The sequence below is a fragment of the Liolophura sinensis genome, chromosome 13 (genome assembly GCF_032854445.1).
Source record: "Liolophura sinensis isolate JHLJ2023 chromosome 13, CUHK_Ljap_v2, whole genome shotgun sequence".
NCBI classification, from domain to species: Eukaryota; Metazoa; Mollusca; class Polyplacophora; order Chitonida; family Chitonidae; genus Liolophura; species Liolophura sinensis.
The window spans coordinates 2,213,141-2,233,378 of NC_088307.1; the positions used below are offsets into that span (position 1 = coordinate 2,213,141).

The 20,238-nt window shown below is 39.4% G+C and overlaps 1 protein-coding gene across 1 annotated transcript in view; it reads right to left on the minus strand.

Moving 5' to 3' along the window:
* Positions 1–3,340: 3,340 nt before the first annotated feature.
* LOC135480392 (uncharacterized) overlaps positions 3,341–20,238 on the minus strand; it is a 139,098-nt gene continuing 122,200 nt past the window's right edge. Inside the window, exons 20-30 of the mRNA XM_064760221.1 lie at positions 15,152–15,331; positions 14,265–14,402; positions 13,876–13,942; positions 13,171–13,262; positions 11,051–11,148; positions 9,075–9,192; positions 8,542–8,675; positions 7,824–8,016; positions 4,969–6,701; positions 4,365–4,452; positions 3,341–3,946 (exon numbers count right to left, since the gene is read on the minus strand). Coding sequence (XP_064616291.1) covers positions 3,794–3,946; positions 4,365–4,452; positions 4,969–6,701; positions 7,824–8,016; positions 8,542–8,675; positions 9,075–9,192; positions 11,051–11,148; positions 13,171–13,262; positions 13,876–13,942; positions 14,265–14,402; positions 15,152–15,331 — 2,994 coding nt within the window. The 3' untranslated portion in view covers positions 3,341–3,793. The remainder of the gene's footprint in view (positions 3,947–4,364; positions 4,453–4,968; positions 6,702–7,823; positions 8,017–8,541; positions 8,676–9,074; positions 9,193–11,050; positions 11,149–13,170; positions 13,263–13,875; positions 13,943–14,264; positions 14,403–15,151; positions 15,332–20,238) is intronic.

Genomic DNA, 20,238 nt, shown 5'->3' on the forward strand with positions numbered 1-20,238 from the left:
TTTATAAGTTTTCACGGTGTCTTGTTTTTGAACATATTAAGCTCTCTTGGAGTCTCTTCAGCATAAATTGTCAGATTTTGAAATCAGGCTGTCTCAGTGCTAGTTTTTTTGTTTTTGATGCTTTCATACATGTATGTCATTATATGAACTCGTGAAAAATTAACAACCATACTAACAGACCTGGATTCATTACCAAGTGATCTTTCTGTTGGAGGGAGCGATATATGGTTGAGATGGATTCTTGGGTGCAGATTGATGGGTGGTAGGTGGGTGAGTGGTTGATATTTTTTAGGAACTGTCAGGTACCTCAAGTACGTATACTACAATCTTTAAGTCGCTGTTGTTTTCCCCACACCTACCAAACCCGCTGACATCATTTGGCGAGAGAATTATTATATTAGATTGTTTTTTACCACTATCCTCAAGAATATTTCAGCCGTAAGTGGGAAGGTCTGCCAGCAACCGGCGAATGGTCGTGGGTTTCCCCCGGGCTCTGCCTGGTTTCCTCCCACCATATTGCTGACCTCCATCATATAAGTGAAATATTCTTGAGTATGACGTAAAACACCAATCAAATAAATCAAGAATATTTCCTTTACATATATGTAGACAACTTCGGTGGACTACTAGTTTGAGTGCCTGCCTCGAAGTCGGGATCTAACCCAGGTGGAGTCAAACCAAAGACAGGTGGTACTTGCTGCTGCCTCGCTTGGTGCAAGGCCACAAAAAGACACTATATGTACATACATCTGACTCCTCGTCATATGACCGAAAAATTAAGTACGACCTTAAATCCCACACATACATACATAATATACAACAGTTTTATGGGTGGAGGAAAACTCAATAAACCACCGACCTTTGGCAAGTTACTGGTGACCATTTTCACGCTTGACATACGTATAAGTACACCATATTGCTGGAAGACTGGTCATATCCTGTCATCATCTAAAAATGTGTACAGTTTCAAATTTTTTTGTTTTTTATCAGTTCAGTGTTCAAAATACAATCTATACTTGGCAATGGTTATAAGTATACATGACAGAAGTACATGTAAACCTACAAAACAGTCATGAATCTGACATTATACATAGCTTTACAGACCAGATTTTGGTACTGGAATAAAATATCTTTTCCATTTTATTACAATTTTTATTTACCCTAAGACGTGTAGATAATATCAGATAAGCTATTTTATTCAGTCTGTTACGTATACTTAGTACTATTTCGCGAAAAGATTTCATAAACTAGAGTTTGAGGTGATATATGCCTTTACACAAATGCTAAAAGTTACCCCGTCCCTGTGAGTTTGACACTGAATTTTACTTTGTTTTCTGGTGAAAAGGCCTCACGACCATGAAGAAATAAATGTACATAGTGATCAGGGTCCATGCAGCACAATAATGGATTCCCTGACCATTTCAGATAAAATTCCAAGAACTTTCCCAGTTTAGGTTTACCGATTCTCAGCACCGCACAGAGCCTCCCACTGTTTGGTGGACATTTGACCATTTGGCTATTCCTGACAACAAAGTTCACTCGCAAAAGCCAGGGTAAACAACACCCAATGCTTTACTATTCCCCTTTCACGTATGAATCTTACTGTGCGTACGCTCTTGATAAAATAATGTGTAACAACAAACAAATTCAAATAACCTACAGAAAATAATACCTTTATTGACTATGATGTTAACAGGACTTTACCCTGATCTAGGGCCTAATGCCTCACCACCATGTCCCATATGTCATAACAAGGCACAAAATATACAAATTCAACAACAATGATAATATTGCACTGTGAAGAAAATAATTCATTCAATGTTAGTCAATGTACTAGACAATTAAAATATATCATCAACAATCTCATTATATAATCATAACTGAACAAACATATTTTAGATCTGATAAAACAATTATGTGTTATAGGTAACTGAATGCATTAGAAAATGAGACAAGAAAAAAATCAGAATAAATGTTTCAAGGGAATCAAATTTGCATTTTTCAACACAGGTGAAAAGCAAACCATTTAGTGGTTTACACTGTCGGTACACATTTACACATGTAACATAAGAATACTATGCAATTCGCATTTAAAATTGACCCAAACATAACTGTACATTCAGTGGAAGACCTGTTCTGTTGAGTTTGCACTGATTCAATACAAACAGAAAAATTAATACTATATTATTATTATATTACACTGAACTGGTTCTTAACCAATCCACTTAACAAATCTATTTACAAAAAACACCAGTTGTAAAGGGAAATAACTCAGTTTGACGTCATCCATGATCTGGAATTTATCCGTCAATTTATAACAGTAAATTATTTTTTCCTATCACAGCAGGTAACACAACTACAACTTTTCAGCCAAAGAGCTGACATTTCATCAAATAACAGTACAAATGAAGTTAAAACTGTCAAATAAATTCACTTCTGTAAATTACATCAACACACAAACATTCAACAAGACTTGACAGATCAACACACACAAAAAAAACATCCAACTAGATCAAGCTATGCAGTTACAGTATGCTACAGTATGCAGTATCTAGTAATAAAAAGGTAATATGCAAACATGTTGTCATACAAGGGTGTTCTGAGAAAAATACAACTTTCACAAAATAGCCTTCCCTGGATTTGGGATTAAGGTTAAATTACAATGAAATTTACAAACTGCAACTTTATACATGTTACAGCTGTGTACAATTACCAAAGTGGGTTTAACACAGCTACAGATCTAACAAATTAGTTGGGATAAGAAATTTTCATGTGTATATACGTTCAGAAAACTTTCAAGGCACAAATAATCTGGTATAATATATTAGACATTTTTTGTTTGTATGTTACTGTAGTATACACTATTAAATTTAAACATATATATACATAATTGTTAAGGCAAGTGTTTAATAAAACACATATAAGGCACTGGAATGCAACTGTATTACTATTGAAAATACTTGTACATTTTCCATGTCAAAAATACACATACATTTTCCATGTCAAACAAACACATACCTTTTTCATTTCAAACATACACATACATTTTCCATGTCAAAAATACACATGCACTTTCCATGTCAAAAATACACATACATTTTCCATGTCAAAAATACACATACATTTTCCATGTCAAAAATACATGGACATTTTGAGGGAAAGAGCATAACCATTTCCCTCCAAAATAGACTACTATCTATTTTGGCAATACCAAATTTTCATCTGCCAATATGAATGGCAACAAAAATTGTCAAATCTGAGAATAAGTAGCAGAAAAGCTCGCATCAGTTCTTTACAGTCAGATTCACGCTCCAACGAGATTCTGCTGTAATTTGTCCCATGAAGGGCAGCCAAAATGATCATGTAAGTGTGAGTGTGCCATGGATAACAGACTTCTGTAGAAAACAGCCCGTTATTCTCCATAAACTATTGCAAATTTGCCCTAAAACATAGCAACAGCTGTACAAAAATGCTCTGTTCACAGACTGCCCAGAAGTCCAGAACACGTGTGTCCTCCTTTACTGGCTAGATCTTCCTTTTGGCAACAATTGGTGACAATCAATGTTCATTTCCAAGGAAAGCCTTCTCAAATGAGAGGTGTGAATCATGACAACGGCAAAAGCATTTGTCAGCTGCCATGTCCTGGTATTAGGTAAACGCAGCGACCACCTTTCACTAAACCTGGACATGGTCTTCTCTCCACATCTATTGGTATTTCAAGTCACAATACATCTGACCCACCCAAGGGGGACAACTCTGTCATCGAAGGCCCTCCAGCTTCCCCAAGTGTCCCTCAGATGTTGTTCAGGGCAACCACTGAGCTGCTACTTGTTCTACTCTCACTACTCGACTGAGAGGAAGACACGCTATTGCGCATGTATGTCGGCAGCTTGGCCTTGTTTGTTGTCTGGCAAATCTCATAGATTGGTTCATTTGTCCAAATTTTCTGAAAGATAAGTTAATGTTGCAATATAGAAAAAAAATACAGTATACTGTATATGATATATATATATATATATATATATATATATATATATACATAAACTGTCAATACCAACGATGCTGCTAGTGATTAAAGATTTTATGGCACAGCGTAACATATCAGATCAAAGTTGATCATTTTTTGCTCTTTAATCACAAAATTTGAAACGTCCCATCAGACTGGCGCGTTGTCACCTAAACTGTCCATTCCACTTTTACTTACTCATTATTAATTACAAGTCACATATGATGTTATGCAATATTCAGAATGTAATTTTTCTCAGAACAACAAAGCACTCCAATAATAAGATTTGGGGGTTTGATTTGGAAATCAACAAACAAGTAGTAACACAGGTAAGATGGCATCTTCCCACAAAGCCTACCTCATTGCCATCCTTCCTCCATCTGAGCACAGCTTCATCATCACCATGGCAACCAGCACAGCTCACTATCACTGTTTCCTGTTTCACACTGAAATAGCAAAGGAGAATTTCTGCAGTTGAAAGTTTCCTTTTTTCACCTGTAACTGATGCTTTAAGTCAGGTGGATTGACTGGAATCTGACAAAGGACACGCCTTTATTTTTAGGCCTATAAACCAGCTCACAAGTGTTGCGTCAGTGACACCTTCTACAACGTTCAATTATTATCACTGGTTAGTAAACCATAGTTAGTTAGTAGTGATAGTTAGTAACTTTGCCCTTAACAAAACTTTCTCCACAAGTTGAGACTATTTATTAACCACATTACTTCATCTAACAATTTAAATGGTATAGCTTTCCAATGCAATTTTCAATTTTCTTTTTTTTTTTTTTTTTTTTTCATTGTTATCAAAGATTTGATAGATTCTGGGGTGTATGTCAACAAAAAAGACCTCACTATGTCTTCATGGGAAAATAAACAGCATATAACCTACCAATTTTTCACATGACACTCCCCACCCCCCACTCCGTCAAAAAAAAAAAAGAAAAACAGAACATGAGACAAACCTTGTGGGGAGAAGACATTTCACTGGCTTGTCTGAGATCTTGACCTTGGCCTGTAATACAAGGTCGAAGGCGTAGAGCTGTGCTTCTGTCAGGCTGCAGAGTGAGGTAGAGCTGGAGTTATGGCTGATCTGGACTCTCCCTACCCCCAGCTGACCCTTAGCCTCTGAGGATTCACACTCCTTGTGTGATGACATGTCCTCCAAACTGGACAGGCCCACAGAATCCATGTGGGTGTCCGAGCTGGACACCCTCTTAAATGCTGACATTTCCAGGAACTGATTTGTCTTGTGCGAAGCAATGATGATGGGTGGAGTGGTTGCCATAGCGATTTTCTCACTGGGTTTGGTGTAGAGTTGCGACATGCTGCAGGAGTTGTCTCCCCTGAGGCTGCTCTTCAGCTGATCCAGAGAAGAGTCGCTGGGGTACCAATTCGACATCAGCGAACTTCTTCTCTCCGAAAATGAAGATGAGCTGACTGTGGAGTCAATGGAAACTTTCATGTCGGAGAAGTCAAGGCGATACTGAACCTCTGACGTCAGCTTTTTGGAGCGCTTTCTTATCTTCAAAGGTCGGCTTCTCAGTTTGTCCTTGGATTGGCCCGGTGACCTTGGACGCGATGTTTCGTTCACAGTCAGCTCGGAAGGCTTCTCAGCTGGTTTGTCGTTATTGGACGCTGCCTCATTCATGGCCTCGTAAAAAACTTCATCTTCGAATATATCTTCACTGTTACCTGTACAGCTGACAAAATCGTTTGAGCTGCTGTCAACAGTGATTTCAGACACGTCTTTTACGTTGTCATTTTTATCTTCACAAGTGCGGAAGGACTCGTTTGATGTCACGCTTGCAAACAGACTGTTCTCTTCAGAAGTGCTCCCTCCAGTCTCCTTTTCACTAACCACATGTTCTCCATTAATGTTTATCTTGGGGATATTATTGTTGTTGTTGTTCAGATTGTCATCCACAACATTTGCATTTGGGTTGTTTTCCTGTGGTACGATGCAAGTATCACTGCCATTTTCTTGGCAGATGTACTTTCCATGAACGGTCGTCTTCACGACTTCAGCTGTCTCACCCTTCAAGCCACTGTCATTGATGTTGTCCTGGCGCTCAAGGTCGTTCTTGTTGAACAAGGTCAGGCCATCTGCTGTAGGTGTGGAAGGAGATGGACAGTCTTGGGTTACGAAATCCTGAGCCAGAAGCAGTTCTCTCCCTTCTTCCACAATCCTGGTCTCAGCCCTCAAAACCTGACCTTGTTCACTGTCGGAATTATCTCCCTTGCTCTGTACTGAACTGTCATGCATCGAAATGGAATTTGAAATTTCACTACAGGCAAGAGAGCTTGGATAAGAGATTGTATCAAAGTCCCTTAAGACATCAGTCCTCGGACTGGAACACTCCAAATTTGGCTCCCATGCCAAATTTTCATCCATGCTTGTTATCTCCCTTTGGTACAATGGCATCTCCAGTCTTTCAAAATACTCCTTGACTTTGTCCTTGGCATCATTCACAGAGTTCAAAGAAACAGAGGAGTGAGGCTCTCTAGGATTGGAGATGTAAAATGGTGAGCTGGAGCGACTCTCGCTGCATTGTGATCCGTCTGGCGAGGATTTTGTGGGAAGCCTCTCTACCACTTCAAAGGTGATAAGAACACCATCACCAGTGCCTACCATGACTGTGTTACCATGGGAATAGATGGATGTTATGCGAGCCTTGTTGAAGTAGGAGTCATCCTCCTGTAGAAAATAAATGACGCTTATTTTTTTTACTCGCTGTTTTATGCCACACATCTAAGAAAAATGGAATGTATAAACCATAAAATTATTCTTATACATATTTTTACTTGACAGCCATACACCATACTCCATAGGTTTTCATTCACTGAATAGCGTTCAAGTTTACATAATGGAGGAAAATCTCACGCTTTGCCACATATCTGATAAAGCTCTGGACTATAAACTGCAGCTCAACAAGCAAGACCAGGACTTGAGCTTACAACCTCAATGAGGTCATGACCTCAAATCCTGCGGTCAGGCACTCAAACCTTGCTCTCACAGGTTTAATTTTGTCACAAGATTTCTCAGGCACCTCACGGAGATTTACGTTGTGAAAGTGAAATGTTCTTGAGTAAGGTGTCAAACGCCAATGGTAACAAATACATGAAATTCACAAAAAGCAAACGACCAGCCTTAGTAACAGGCACTGCAGGAAGGAGGTGACCCGAGAAGAGACAAATCAACAAGATGTACTGGTGATCTCTTGTTCCCCGAGAGAATAAGTGAGTGAGTGAGTGAGTACTTGGGGTTTAACGTCGTACTTAACAATTTTTCAGTCATATGTTGACGAAGGAATCCTTATAGTGCATGTAAGGTGCCTCCTTGTTACAGGACGGATTTCCAACGCTCTTTTATCTAGAGCTGCTTCGCTGAGATGCCTTACTGAAGGCAAGTAAGGGGCCCCACCCAAACCATTATACTCCCAAAGGGGACTGAGAGAATAAGTGAAATTAAACCAGTAATTCACAACAAAGCAAGCTTTGACCTTAGACTTTTATCAGGAGGAAACAACCCAACGCCACTGATTTACAACAATGGATTTCTTAGGAAGGAAAAAGGTTAAGCTAGGAACTTACAATAAGGTAAGTCACTCTTTTCCTAACAACCTTCATGTTTGACCTTCACAAATCTTTCTCAAGAGGGAAAAAAGTGAGGCCAATGGTTAACAATAAGGGGAAATGTCTTTCCACAATTTTCTGCTTTGATCTTGATTGACCTTTCTCAGAAAGGAACAAAGTGAAGCCACTGATTTACAATAAAGTAGTTTCTTTCTATTGACTTTCAACTTTGACCTTGACTGACCTTTCTCAGGTTGGGGTATCTGCCTGCACGAGTGTCGTACAGCATCTTACAAGAGAGGCCCTTGGTATCCCACAATTCCAAGATGGAGGATCCTTTGAGGGAGATCCACATGCCAAACTCCCCAGGTACCAGACTGAGGACTTGATCATATGGATTGGCGGATACTGTGAAGTTGTCCATCGGATCCAGAGTTCTGTGGTAAATTAGAAGAAGAGTTTGTACCACATGGTGTGAGTTTGTACCACATGGTGTTTCATACAGAGAAACATAACGGCTTAATAATTCTATCAAAAATATATAGAGATACGCTTAGGTGATACAAGTTTCATTTTGTGTTTTTACTGGTGAGGTGACCTTAAATCTAGTAATGGAGTGAACATAAAATAAAAAATCCATCTTTTTATGTTACTTAATCTTGAAAACGTTCACATTTTTCAGGTTTTCTGATCATGTAAATATGTCCTCTACAGGGAAATTTGATGGAAGGGTCCACATTTCTCACGAACAAGATGGCTTTTCAGTTTTCACATTCATTCTGCTCATAAGACATCAAGTTTGACTCGGTGTGTGCTGAGTGACAAATAAAATACAACTTCCTCGACAACTTCTGTAACAACATCTGCAGGATTAACTGACAACATTGTCAACAGTTTAAGGAGACAAACTAAGCAGGTCATATTGACTTCAAACCAATCTAAGGGACTCTTCCACTTCTCACCTGGCATGCAGAACGTACACCATGTTCCCTGAGGCACACCACAGCTGGTCGTTGAGCAATGACATGGATGTCACAGATGATTTTCCCACAGGTACGTAGAACACATCCAACTTGGGCAGGCTAGAGCCTACATTCTGTAAACAAGACCATATGTTCCAACATCACCCGATATCACCCAGCATTGGAATAAATTTATTATTGTAATGACCTCGTTTGTGAAATGCACTAGTTTGGCATTGCAAAAGCCCTCATTCTTCGCTGCATGGAAGCGTTCTGACAAGGACAAAGTTGTGATTTTACAAGGACGTTTTGTGGACAAACTTGTGGCAGTACAGTTACTTTTGTATTGCGAGAGAAGAGTGGCCAATCCAGCTTGGACCTGAGTGGTCAATCCAGCTTGGACCTGACATTCCATAAGAAAAGATATACCATTTATCCGTGACTAGTTTTTACAATAATCTTTAATAAATAATATATATAACAATGTAAAAGTATACATATTGTATGGTGTAAGTTTCTCTGTTATGACTGACCTCCAGCACTGCCAAGGTTCCATCGGCCAGAGCTGCAAACACTCTACATTGCTTACCATCCTTCAGGACACACAACGACAACACAGCATCATGAAGCTGTAACTCCCACTTCTGCTCCCTGATGACAATATCAACAAAACCATTAACTTACATGAACTTTTACATTCATATTAATTACATGCATAAACTTCCTTTGGGTTTAAACCTGACTTTTCAACAATAGTTTGGTTGCATCATGATGCTCATGTAGAAAACCAGTCACAATATCATTTCTTGTTCTACCTGACTGGAATGCTTAAGGTACCACTGATCATAATACACTGACACCAGACTTCTGACCTCAGTTCCCCTGAGTTGTAATGTATTGGCACCTGAGTCTGACCAGTAGTTGTCTTTGACCCATTAGCAACACACCAAGCAAGGCTGTGTTTGAGTGTCACAAAAACATGGGTGGCATTATCTGGTTTATGGGGGAGTAAACTGACAGGCCCATCGATGGGTTTTCCTCTGTTTTGGTATCTTTGTCATGCAGAATTTCCATGGAACTGGACACATAACATGATCATGTCACTGACAGTCGTGGCCTGCTACTGTAATACTGGCTGAGGGTCCAATCAACTCTCTCACATAACAACCGCTTGATATCTCCCTGCCTGCACACCTGATATTACACAATGTGCACACCTGATATCACCTGAAAGACACCCCTGACATCACCCAACAGGCACACTTGACTCCATCCGAAAGGCTCACCTGACTCCACCCAAAAGGCACACCTGATATCACCCAACAGGCACTCCTGACTTCACCCGAGGGGCACACCTGATATCACCCAACAGACACACCTGACATCACACAATATGCACACCTGACATCACCCAACAGGCACTCTTGATATCACCCACAGACACACCTGATATCATCCAACAAGCACACCTGACATCATCCAACAAGCACACCTAATATCACCCGACAGGCACACCCTACAGACATACCTGACATCACATAATATGCACACCTGACATCACCCAACACACCTGATATCACCCAACAGGCACACCTAACATCACCAAACAAGCACACGACATCACCAAACAGGCACACATGACACCACCCAACAGGCAAACCTGATTTCACCCAACAGGCACAAACGGTATCACCCAACAGGCACAACTGACATCATCCAACACACACCTAACATCACACAATATGCACACCTGACTTCACCCAAAATGCACCCCTGATATTACCCAACCGACACACCTGACAACACCAAAGACACACCTGACATCACACAATATGCACCCATGATATCACCCAACAGACACACCTTCATATTATACAATATGCACACCTGATATCACCCAACAGACACAACTGATATTACCCAACAGACACACCCGACATCACCCAATAGACAAACCTGATATCACCCAACAGACTCAACTGACATCACACAATATGCACCCCCGATATCACCCAACAGACACAACTGATATTACCCAACAGACACACCTGATATCACCCAACAGACACACCTGATATCACCCAACAGACTCACCTGACATCACAGAATATGCACCCCTGATATCACCCAACAGACACAACTGATATTACCCAACAGACACCTGATATCACCCAATAGACACACCTAATATCACCCAACAGACACAACTGATATTAGCCAACAGACACACCTGATATTAGCCAACAGACACACCTGATATCACCCAACAGACACAACTGATATTAGCCAACAGACACAACTGATATTAGCCAACAGACACACCTGATATCACCCAACAGACACAACTGATATCACCAACAGACACAACTGATATTACCCAATAGACACACCTGATATCATCCAATAGACACACCTGATATCAAGCAGTGTGCACACAGAATCATGATATTTTAACACTGTATAATAATAAATAAAAAAATAAAACATAACATTTTCTCACACATCATACCTGGAGCGGGTGTCGAAAGCTAACAGTGACCAGGCAACGGTTCCAATCAACATGATGTCTGTTCTCAGGGCTGTCATACACAACACCCGAGACTCGAACTGGGCAAAACAAGATAAGATGAAAATAAGGTAATAAGCACATACCGAAAATACAGCATCAGTTTATAATAAAATCACATCGGTGAAACACATACAAAACACAAAGATATATAAATGTTTCATCAGTAGTAAATCCATCAGTTATACAATGTATATCTATGTCCAACTTCATATTACAATGCCATAACTGGAGAGAGGAGCTTGAATCTCCTCAGTTAACTGATCAGATGCAAGATTTGTCTCCCTTCGCCTGGATGTGTTTGGGAGTTACCCCCCTTTAGTGTGACCACACATGAGTTCATTCCCTTTCAACATTAACCTTACAGCTAAGAAAAAATGAGATAATCATATTCGTTATAAAAGCTAACTTCAATAGGAGAAGACTGTTATCAGTGCAGCCTAGATTATCACTGCTTGTCCATCACGCTCGCCTATTAGTTGGGTAACAAGCCTCATTAGAGCCGCAAACATCAAAACTTTGATTTTAAAGAGTTCAGCTGATCTTAATAAAGATATTCATGTAATACTGCCTTTGTTCCAATTTTAATAAATTGTTTTCCAATGTTACTGCTTATTCCTTTCAGATTATAGAGGTCCATAATGAAGTACACAAACACCGGTACAGACACTCTGCAAATGAAAACCTGATACAGATATTCCAGTTCTAAATGATTACAGCAACTCATTAAACAAGGTATCCAGGAAACTTCAAGAAACAACTTCAAATTCACAGTTGGTGAAAATGTCAAAATTCTGATTCACTTCTCTTACCTTTAAATGGTCATAAAGATGACCCTTTTTTTTCGAGACATATTGCTGACCGTGATAAAAATTGTGCTGTTATTTTAAACATCATCTCATAAAGCTGAGGCTTCCAAATGTCTAGCGACATTTACCTGACTTTGAGTGAACAATCAAACGTTCAGTTCAACCATCAAACTCACTCAGGTCGCTATAGTTAGAAACATGGCCGATGTCCCCTGTTGTCTAGACGACAAATTACATGTATTACCAGGTAATTTCAATTCTGCCGTACAAAACACTGTGAATTACAAATACTTTATAGTACATAATTGTTACAAAGGAAGATTTTATTTGGTTTACTAGACTCAGTAAAGTCTTTCTCTTTCAATCTACCATACTGGTTACACCTTGTTCTCAGAGTGACATAACCATAGTTTACCTGTAAGGTTACAACTTGCCTAAAAAGCCAGGGTGTACATCATGTTCTCAGAGTAGTTCACTTTGCACACCTTGATCTCAACGAGATATAACCATGGTTTACCTGTAAGGTTACAACTTGCCTCCAAGGCCAGGTTGTACATCGTGTTCTCTAAGCAGTTCACTTTTGTACACTTTGTTCTCAGTGTGCCATATCCACAGTTTACCTGTAAGGTTACAACTTACCTCCAAGGCCAGGTTGTACATCATGTTCTCTGAGCAGTTCACTTTGCACACTTTGTTCTCAGCATGACATAACCACAAGTTACCTGTAATTTTACAACTTACCTCCAAGGCCAAGTTGTACATCAGGTTCTCTGAGCAGTTCACTTTTGCACACTTTGTTCTCAGTGTGACATAACCACAGTTTACCTGTAAGGTTACAACTTACCTCCAAGGCCAGGTTGTACATCATGTTCTCTAAGCAGTTCACTTTTGTACACTTTGTTCTCAGTGTGCCATATCCACAGTTTACCTGTAAGGTTACAACTTACCTCCAAGGCCAGGTTGTACATCATGTTCTCTGAGCAGTTCACTTTGCACACTTTGTTCTCAGCATGACATAACCACAAGTTACCTGTAAGGTTACAACTTACCTCCAAGGCCAGGCTGTACATCATGTTCTCTGAGCAGTTCACTTTTGCACACTTTGTTCTCAGTGTGACATAACCACAGTTTACCTGTAAGGTTACAACTTACCTCCAAGGCCAGGTTGTACATCATGTTCTCTAAGCAGTTCACTTTGCACACCTTGTTCTCAGTGTGCCATATCCACAGTTTACCTGTAAGGTTACAACTTACCTCCAAGGCCAGGTTGTACATCATGTTCTCTGAGCAGTTCACTTTGCACACCTTGGAGATGTTGTTTTCACTGTGACATAACCACAGTTTACCTGTTTGAAGAAACAAACAAAGATTAGACCATTTTAATGTGCTAGATGTACATGTTATGTGTCTCAGGTGGCTTTCAGAAATGATAAAGTTTTGAAATGTGGGTAAACTTAAGTGTAGTTCAACGTGAAAGATTTAAAACACTAGGTGCAATTTTTTTTCCATAAGAAGTCCACTGCATAGTTTTTCGTTTCATCTTGCCCTAGTTAAATGAATGGCCAATAACGAAGATCTAAAGTAAAAAATTTGACTGAATGGCCAACTGAATATTTTACTACATTTTTTGTTCACATTTGCCTTAAAGCCATGTTGGAAAATCACCCGGGCTGGTAGCAGAAGAAGTTCTATGACAGACAGAAATGACAGACTGTAGTCCAATGAAGTGTGAGTTCAAATCCAGTTTTAGCCAGGTTGTCAGGCACTGACACATATTACACTAACCAATCAAATGGGTAGAAAGCACAAATTCATAAAATTTCACTAGAACTGATCATGCAGTCATCGTGTTTAATCTTTTTCATTTTAAACGGTTGTACGCTCAGGCAGAACACGCAAGCCGTGTATAATCTGATGGATAAATCAGTGATAAACAAATCCAGGAAAACCTTGTCTTACCTTCATCATACTCTGCCACGCACTCAATCAACATCGCATTCTCCGAATCTGCTTTCTGCTCCAGTAGCTGAAGTTCAAAAACATTATAAAAATGACGTGTGAAAAAACATATTTTTTTGCTAGCCAATTTACTGCACACGGTGGCAAGTTTGTATAAAGACTCATATTGCAATTTCTTCATTTTTTCCGGCCTGAGTTAAATATTGTGCTTTACATTTCTTTAAGCTAAAAATGCTTCATATGAAATCACCTGGGCCTAATTTGATGTTAGTACTGTAAAGCTTCAAATGAGAAGAAAGAATCTTGTAAGGGGAGATAACTAATAATTCTCAAATCCTCTCCTATTTTCTGTAGTAGCGATTGGTGTAGCTCATTACTTAAACTGTTACCATTTGTTCCCGCTCAACGTAAGCTCTCCTGTGCCATTCTCGCTTCTTGTACTTGTCCTTCAAGACGTTCAGGTAACAAGCTTGTTTGATGCTGATGTCACGGCGGCTTGGGAAGGGAGCTAACTCCTCGAAGGCCGTCTAAAAATGTTAGTACATTCAATAAGATAATAAATGTTAATTATCTCCATAATGTAATCACCATATGTACTCTAACAGTTATTGGTCAATCTGGTTATTTGGAGAATAACTGATTCATTTATTTATTTGACTGGAGTTTTACATCGTACTCAAGAATATCTGACACATATTACATCGGAAGAATATATGAGCTGAAAGACTGGTCAGGGGAGTTTCAGCTGAGGATGTCTACACTGCTCTTCCTGCAAATGTCCCAATAACCTTTTAGCTCAACCACTATACACCTGTATTCATGAAATAAGGCAACTTTGTTCTATATCATTGAATAAGATCTTGACAGTTTTAGTTCTGAAGTGAATCATTTTCTTGTAAAAAGATATTTCCTTGACACAACCAAAAACACATAGCCCTATGTGTTTTGCTTAACTTTCCTTAACTTGAATCATGCATGGCTGTAAAAAGTTTACCCTTTGTGTTGCTATAAAACTTTGTTTAAACTCTTTAACATCAATGATTAAAATTTTTTTGACTCTCACATTTTGGTAAGGTTTTGTTTTCAATGTGACTTTTTCTGATTAAAAAAGTTTTCATCAATGCCTTAGATGTGTGCAACTAGATTAAAGACAAATGGTTAGTGTCAGCATGATCTTTTATAGCACGCAACCAAGATCTATTATTAAAAACACATGTCTAAAATATGGCGGACAAAAGTAAGTGTCTGCGGACAAAAGTAAGCGTCTGCCACATACTTTGATCAATCCATCGATGTCATAGGTGAGCTTAGCGCATGCCTTCAGGTGGCGCATGACGCTGATTGTGTCCGTCTTCTGCAGCAAATCATGCTGGTGGACCTTCAGGATTGCCAGCGAAAAGCGAAACAGCACTTTGGGCCCCTCCAGCAAAAAACAGTCCCATATCCTCAACAGTGTCTGCAAAACACAACATTTCAGAGCAATGAAAACTTTTTTCTGTTGCATGTATTTATTTATTTATTTGATGTGTGTTTTACGCCATACTCAAGAATATTTCGCTTATACGACGACGGCAAGCATTAAGATGGGAGGTAACTGGGCAGGGCCCCGGTGGAAACCCACGACCATCCACAACTTGCTGCTGTTGTATGACGACTGACAAAAATGTTTACTGTAATTCTTCAAGTTTTTCACATGTTTATTTAAGCATATTATGATGGCATTGTTCTGTATAGACTAATTAACTTATTCTTTCTATGATACCCTGAAATCAGCCAAACCAACCAACGTGAATGTGTCCAAAGGCAAGTTAAAAGCGACGATAAAGTATGCCGAGAGTTGCTCTTTCATGGGTAAAAAAGTTGAGGAATTAGGGTAAATGAAGTATAGGAAGTATTATAATTCTTAGCAGAAAAAACATATTATAAATAATTCAGTCTTCTGAGGTACAATTTCATAACCTGAGGAAACATTCCCATACTGATAGAAGCAGGTAATCCCTCAGATTTCAGCAGCCCTAATCCCTCAGATTTCAGCAGCCCTAATCCCTCAGATTTCAGCAGCCCTAATCCCTCAGATTTCAGCAGCCCAAACACATGATCTTGTTAGAAAGAATCCATGTAAACTGCAGATTGAAAAAAAAAAAAAAATGGAACAAGCCAGTTTTGAGCTTTCAAGATGAAATTTAAAACTTGAGCCCATAATCAGGGCGTCCTCTTACAAAATCATTATGAACATACGCCTGAACATATATTTAAAATGTGTAATATCTAATAATTCCATTATCATTCAGATTCCCCGGCCTTTCCCACCAGGAAAAAACTGATACAAGTCAGTTCAGAGCCTAAACCTTCCTACAAACTTCCTTGCCTATATAGAACACTTCCACAATAACCTCAACAACACTTCAACATTAACAAAAGCAAAGTTCTGCTGACTTTGAAAATCTACAAAGACATCTGTCAGTGACCGATAAGACACCACATTTGACCTGTTGTGGTTTTTATATTACTATTTAGTTACACACAAATTAATCAGGGCTGTCACAGACTGTGTTAACATACGCCGCATAAATCAGCTATTGTTTATACAGGCTGGAGTGTCCATGTACCCACCACCTCTTGTGCTCTAAGATCCTGCCTGCCAACTTCAGGTCTGAACACTGAGACCATCAATTCTGTCAAGATTTCCAGGATCTTAGCATCTGACCTGCTATATTACATGTACATTAAGTATTAACCAATGAGGTTGATTCCATAAAGGTATTTCTGACTTAACCTTATTCCTCAACCTTTTCGCATGTGAAAGAGCAACTTTCAACTCGATTTGTAACTCCATTTCAGTGACAAAACCACATTGGATGGTTTGGCCGCTTTCAGGCCTTCAAAGAGAAGTATAATTTTATTAAACAGTCTACAAAGAAGAAAACAGAAAATGGGTGAATAAACACTTTGCAACATGCGAAAAGGTTGAAGAATTACATTATACTGGCTTTAACTGGTTTATATTTCAAACCATGCAACAATGTAAGTGTCTGACGTACTGGTAGTCATGCTGCACTTAAAGCAAAGGTAAGATAAGGTAAAAGCACTTAAAATTCTGTGCTTCATATTTGGCCTGTTTCTGGAGATTCCATCGACTTTAGAGAGATGTTTTGAGGTTTATTTGAAGGTAGTTTGATATTCTACCAGGAAAATATACTCACCAAACAAACAAATAAACGGAGCAATTTTCATATTGTTTTCTCCCAGTATTAAATAATGTGTTAACTCAACAATCAGGGTGAGTATTCATTATCAGTTGTAGCCTCATTTTCCACTTCACGCTGATTTGAAGAAAACAAACCTATCATGAATGGTCATTTCAACATATCATTTCTTCATGTAAAAATGCAAATTTTTGGAGGAGCGAAAGTTTAGGTAATTTACCACACGTCTAATTAATGTACATTTGTTTAGCAAGACTACTGCACAGAATCAACTTTCATAACACAGAAACCCCCTAACGAATCTATACAACCACCAGGGCAGGAAATAATATACATTAGTTGGTTGATTACACCAATCCAAAAGAAAGTCACTTAGAGTAAATATTCTACTTAATTCTCACATACAAGTGTTTATATGTCAGATGTAATGCCCCAGGAAACATAAACGGGTGGACAAATGACTGACTCATCACAGAACTCTGGCTTTTCACTTCTCTCTAACTTGATGGTGTGTGTGTGTTGGGGTGGGAGTCGCAAAAAAAAAAACAACCAAAATTAATACAGCTCAGCTGAGACACAAGAAAAGATTTACCATGTTGTCTCTGAGTGGGATTTAGAAGTTTGTTTTGTGACCGAGTAGAAAAGAAAATGCTCAAGGATAACAATAACTTGTTCTTTTATTGGTGAGGATGTTTTATCTGACTTAGTTCACAGCGATTAAAATCAAACCCAAAATGTCATCCTCAATAAATGACACATTTGTTAACCATAAGTCATTTACTATGTAACTGGAGGCTCCTGCATCATTGTGCTGCACTGGCACCCTAACTGGAGGCTCCTGCATCATTGTGCTGCACTGGCACCCTAACTGGAGGCTCCTGCATCATTGTGCTGCACTGGCACCCTAACTGGAGGCTCCTGCATCATTGTGCTGCACTGGCACCCTAACTGGAGGCTCCTACATCATTTTCCTACACTGGCACACTAACTGGAGGCTCCTGCATCATTGTGCTGCACTGGCACCCTAACTGGAGGCTCCTGCATCATTGTGCTACACTGCCACCCTAACTGGAGGCTCCTGCATCATTGTGCTGCACTGGAACACTAACTGGAGGCTCCTGCATCATTTTTCTACACTGGCACACTAGCTGGAGGCCCCTGCATCGTTGTGCTACACTGCCACCCTAACTGGAGGCTCCTGCATCATTGTGCTGCACTGGCACACTAACTGGAGGCTCCTGCATCATTGTGCTGCACTGGCACCCTAACTGGAGGCTCCTGCATCATTGTGCTGCACTGGCACACTAACTGGAGGCTCCTGCATCATTGTGCTGCACTGGCACACTAGCTGGAGGCCCCTGCATCATTGTGCTACACTGCCACCCTAACTGGAGGCTCCTGCATCATTGTGCTGCACTGGCACCCTAACTGGAGGCTCCTGTATCATTGTGCTGCACTGGCACCCTAACTGGAGGCTCCTGCATCATTGTGCTGCACTGGCACCCTAACTGGAGGCTCCTGCATCATTGTGCTGCACTGGCACACTAACTGGAGGCTCCTGCATCATTGTGCTGCACTGGCACCCTAACTGGAGGCTCCTGCATCATTGTGCTGCACTGGCACACTAACCACCTTGGCCCACAATTAAATATTAAAGCAAGATTACAAAATTATTATCGTGAGTACATTAATAATATACACTGAGACTAATACTAAAAACTGAGTACAACCTCATGCTGCCTGGCTTTATTATACTTAACATTTCTGAGGTGTCTTCAGCATGGCCTACCAGTGATGTAGCACAATCTAGCTTGTAGAGAGCATTCAAACTATACTCAATCATCCGAAAAAAAAAGGGCAAAAACAGAAAAACAAAAGATCTGTACAGTAACGCCAGAAAACGCACAGCAATTTTGTTTCTGCCATAAAAGTACAACAGACATTTGCAGTTGCAACAGCAACACCAGTACTGGTTCCGGCCTAGTACTTCTATGTGCTCTGACTCTTCAAATTGCTTACATGTATAAACACAGGGTCATTGTTTGGGACACAAAACTGCTAGTATTCTTACATATAGTCAATAACCAACAATACTAATGTAACTGGGTAGAACATTCCAGAAGCTAGGGTATGCTACTGCGGAATATGAAGACAGGCTCCGTTGAAAGTTGAAATCATTACTCAACTTACTCTGAATGACCTAAAAATTAGACCTCAAAAGAGCATTTTAGAAGGCAAATAAATCTCATGAGATATTACCTCTAGTGGTAAAATTTACATTTACATAAGGATATCATCCTACCTCTTACAGGAAGAGTCTAAAATCAATAGCACTCTCAGAATCTGGAAAAGTGAGAGCAATTTAGCCAAGGAATCAGCCATGGGCAAAATATGTCAACTGCTTTCCTCAGATAACAAATTTATGTTACATATAGAATCAAAAAAAATGCTGTAGGCTTACGCCGAAGTTACAACAGAACTATGTTTGATACGACTGGTGTCAACCATCTTATTACAGTCAGACACTGGCCTTATGTTTGAGTGAAAAACAGAAACACCATTGTCAACAAGATGCTTATAACATAAAGTCTGTGTCAAATAACCACAAATATGTCTAGTAACCACAAATAATTGATTCTCGATAATGTTTCTTTATATTTGTTTTACCTATCCGGCAAACATGTCTCCTTCTCAAAACAAGATCCCACTCAGAGTTATGACAAATAGTTTCTGTGTTCAAATTACAGCAGATTTCTGTTTGAGAGGTGAAACAAAACAGCAAAACATGTGCGAACAAGTGAAAGCACTGTTACCAAAAAGTGTCATAACCGTACCGGAAGTGGTTATGTTCAGGACATGTTGCTCATTAAGTCAACATTCTACATGTACGAAACATTATTTCAGTTAATATCCGCTGACAAGAAACATTCCTCGCACACAACCACAATATGAAAGACTGACAAGAAACTAAGAAGAAATAAAAACATAATTTTTGTACTTCACTACTGCAAAATCATTGATAAATAATCCCCGAGGTACTTCAACTGAAGTTCAGTTATTTATCTGATTAATATTTCATGCTGTACTCAAGATCTCTTCCCTTGATTATGATAGCAGTCAGATTCTAACTGTCTTAAAGGCAAAGAAAACACTCCGC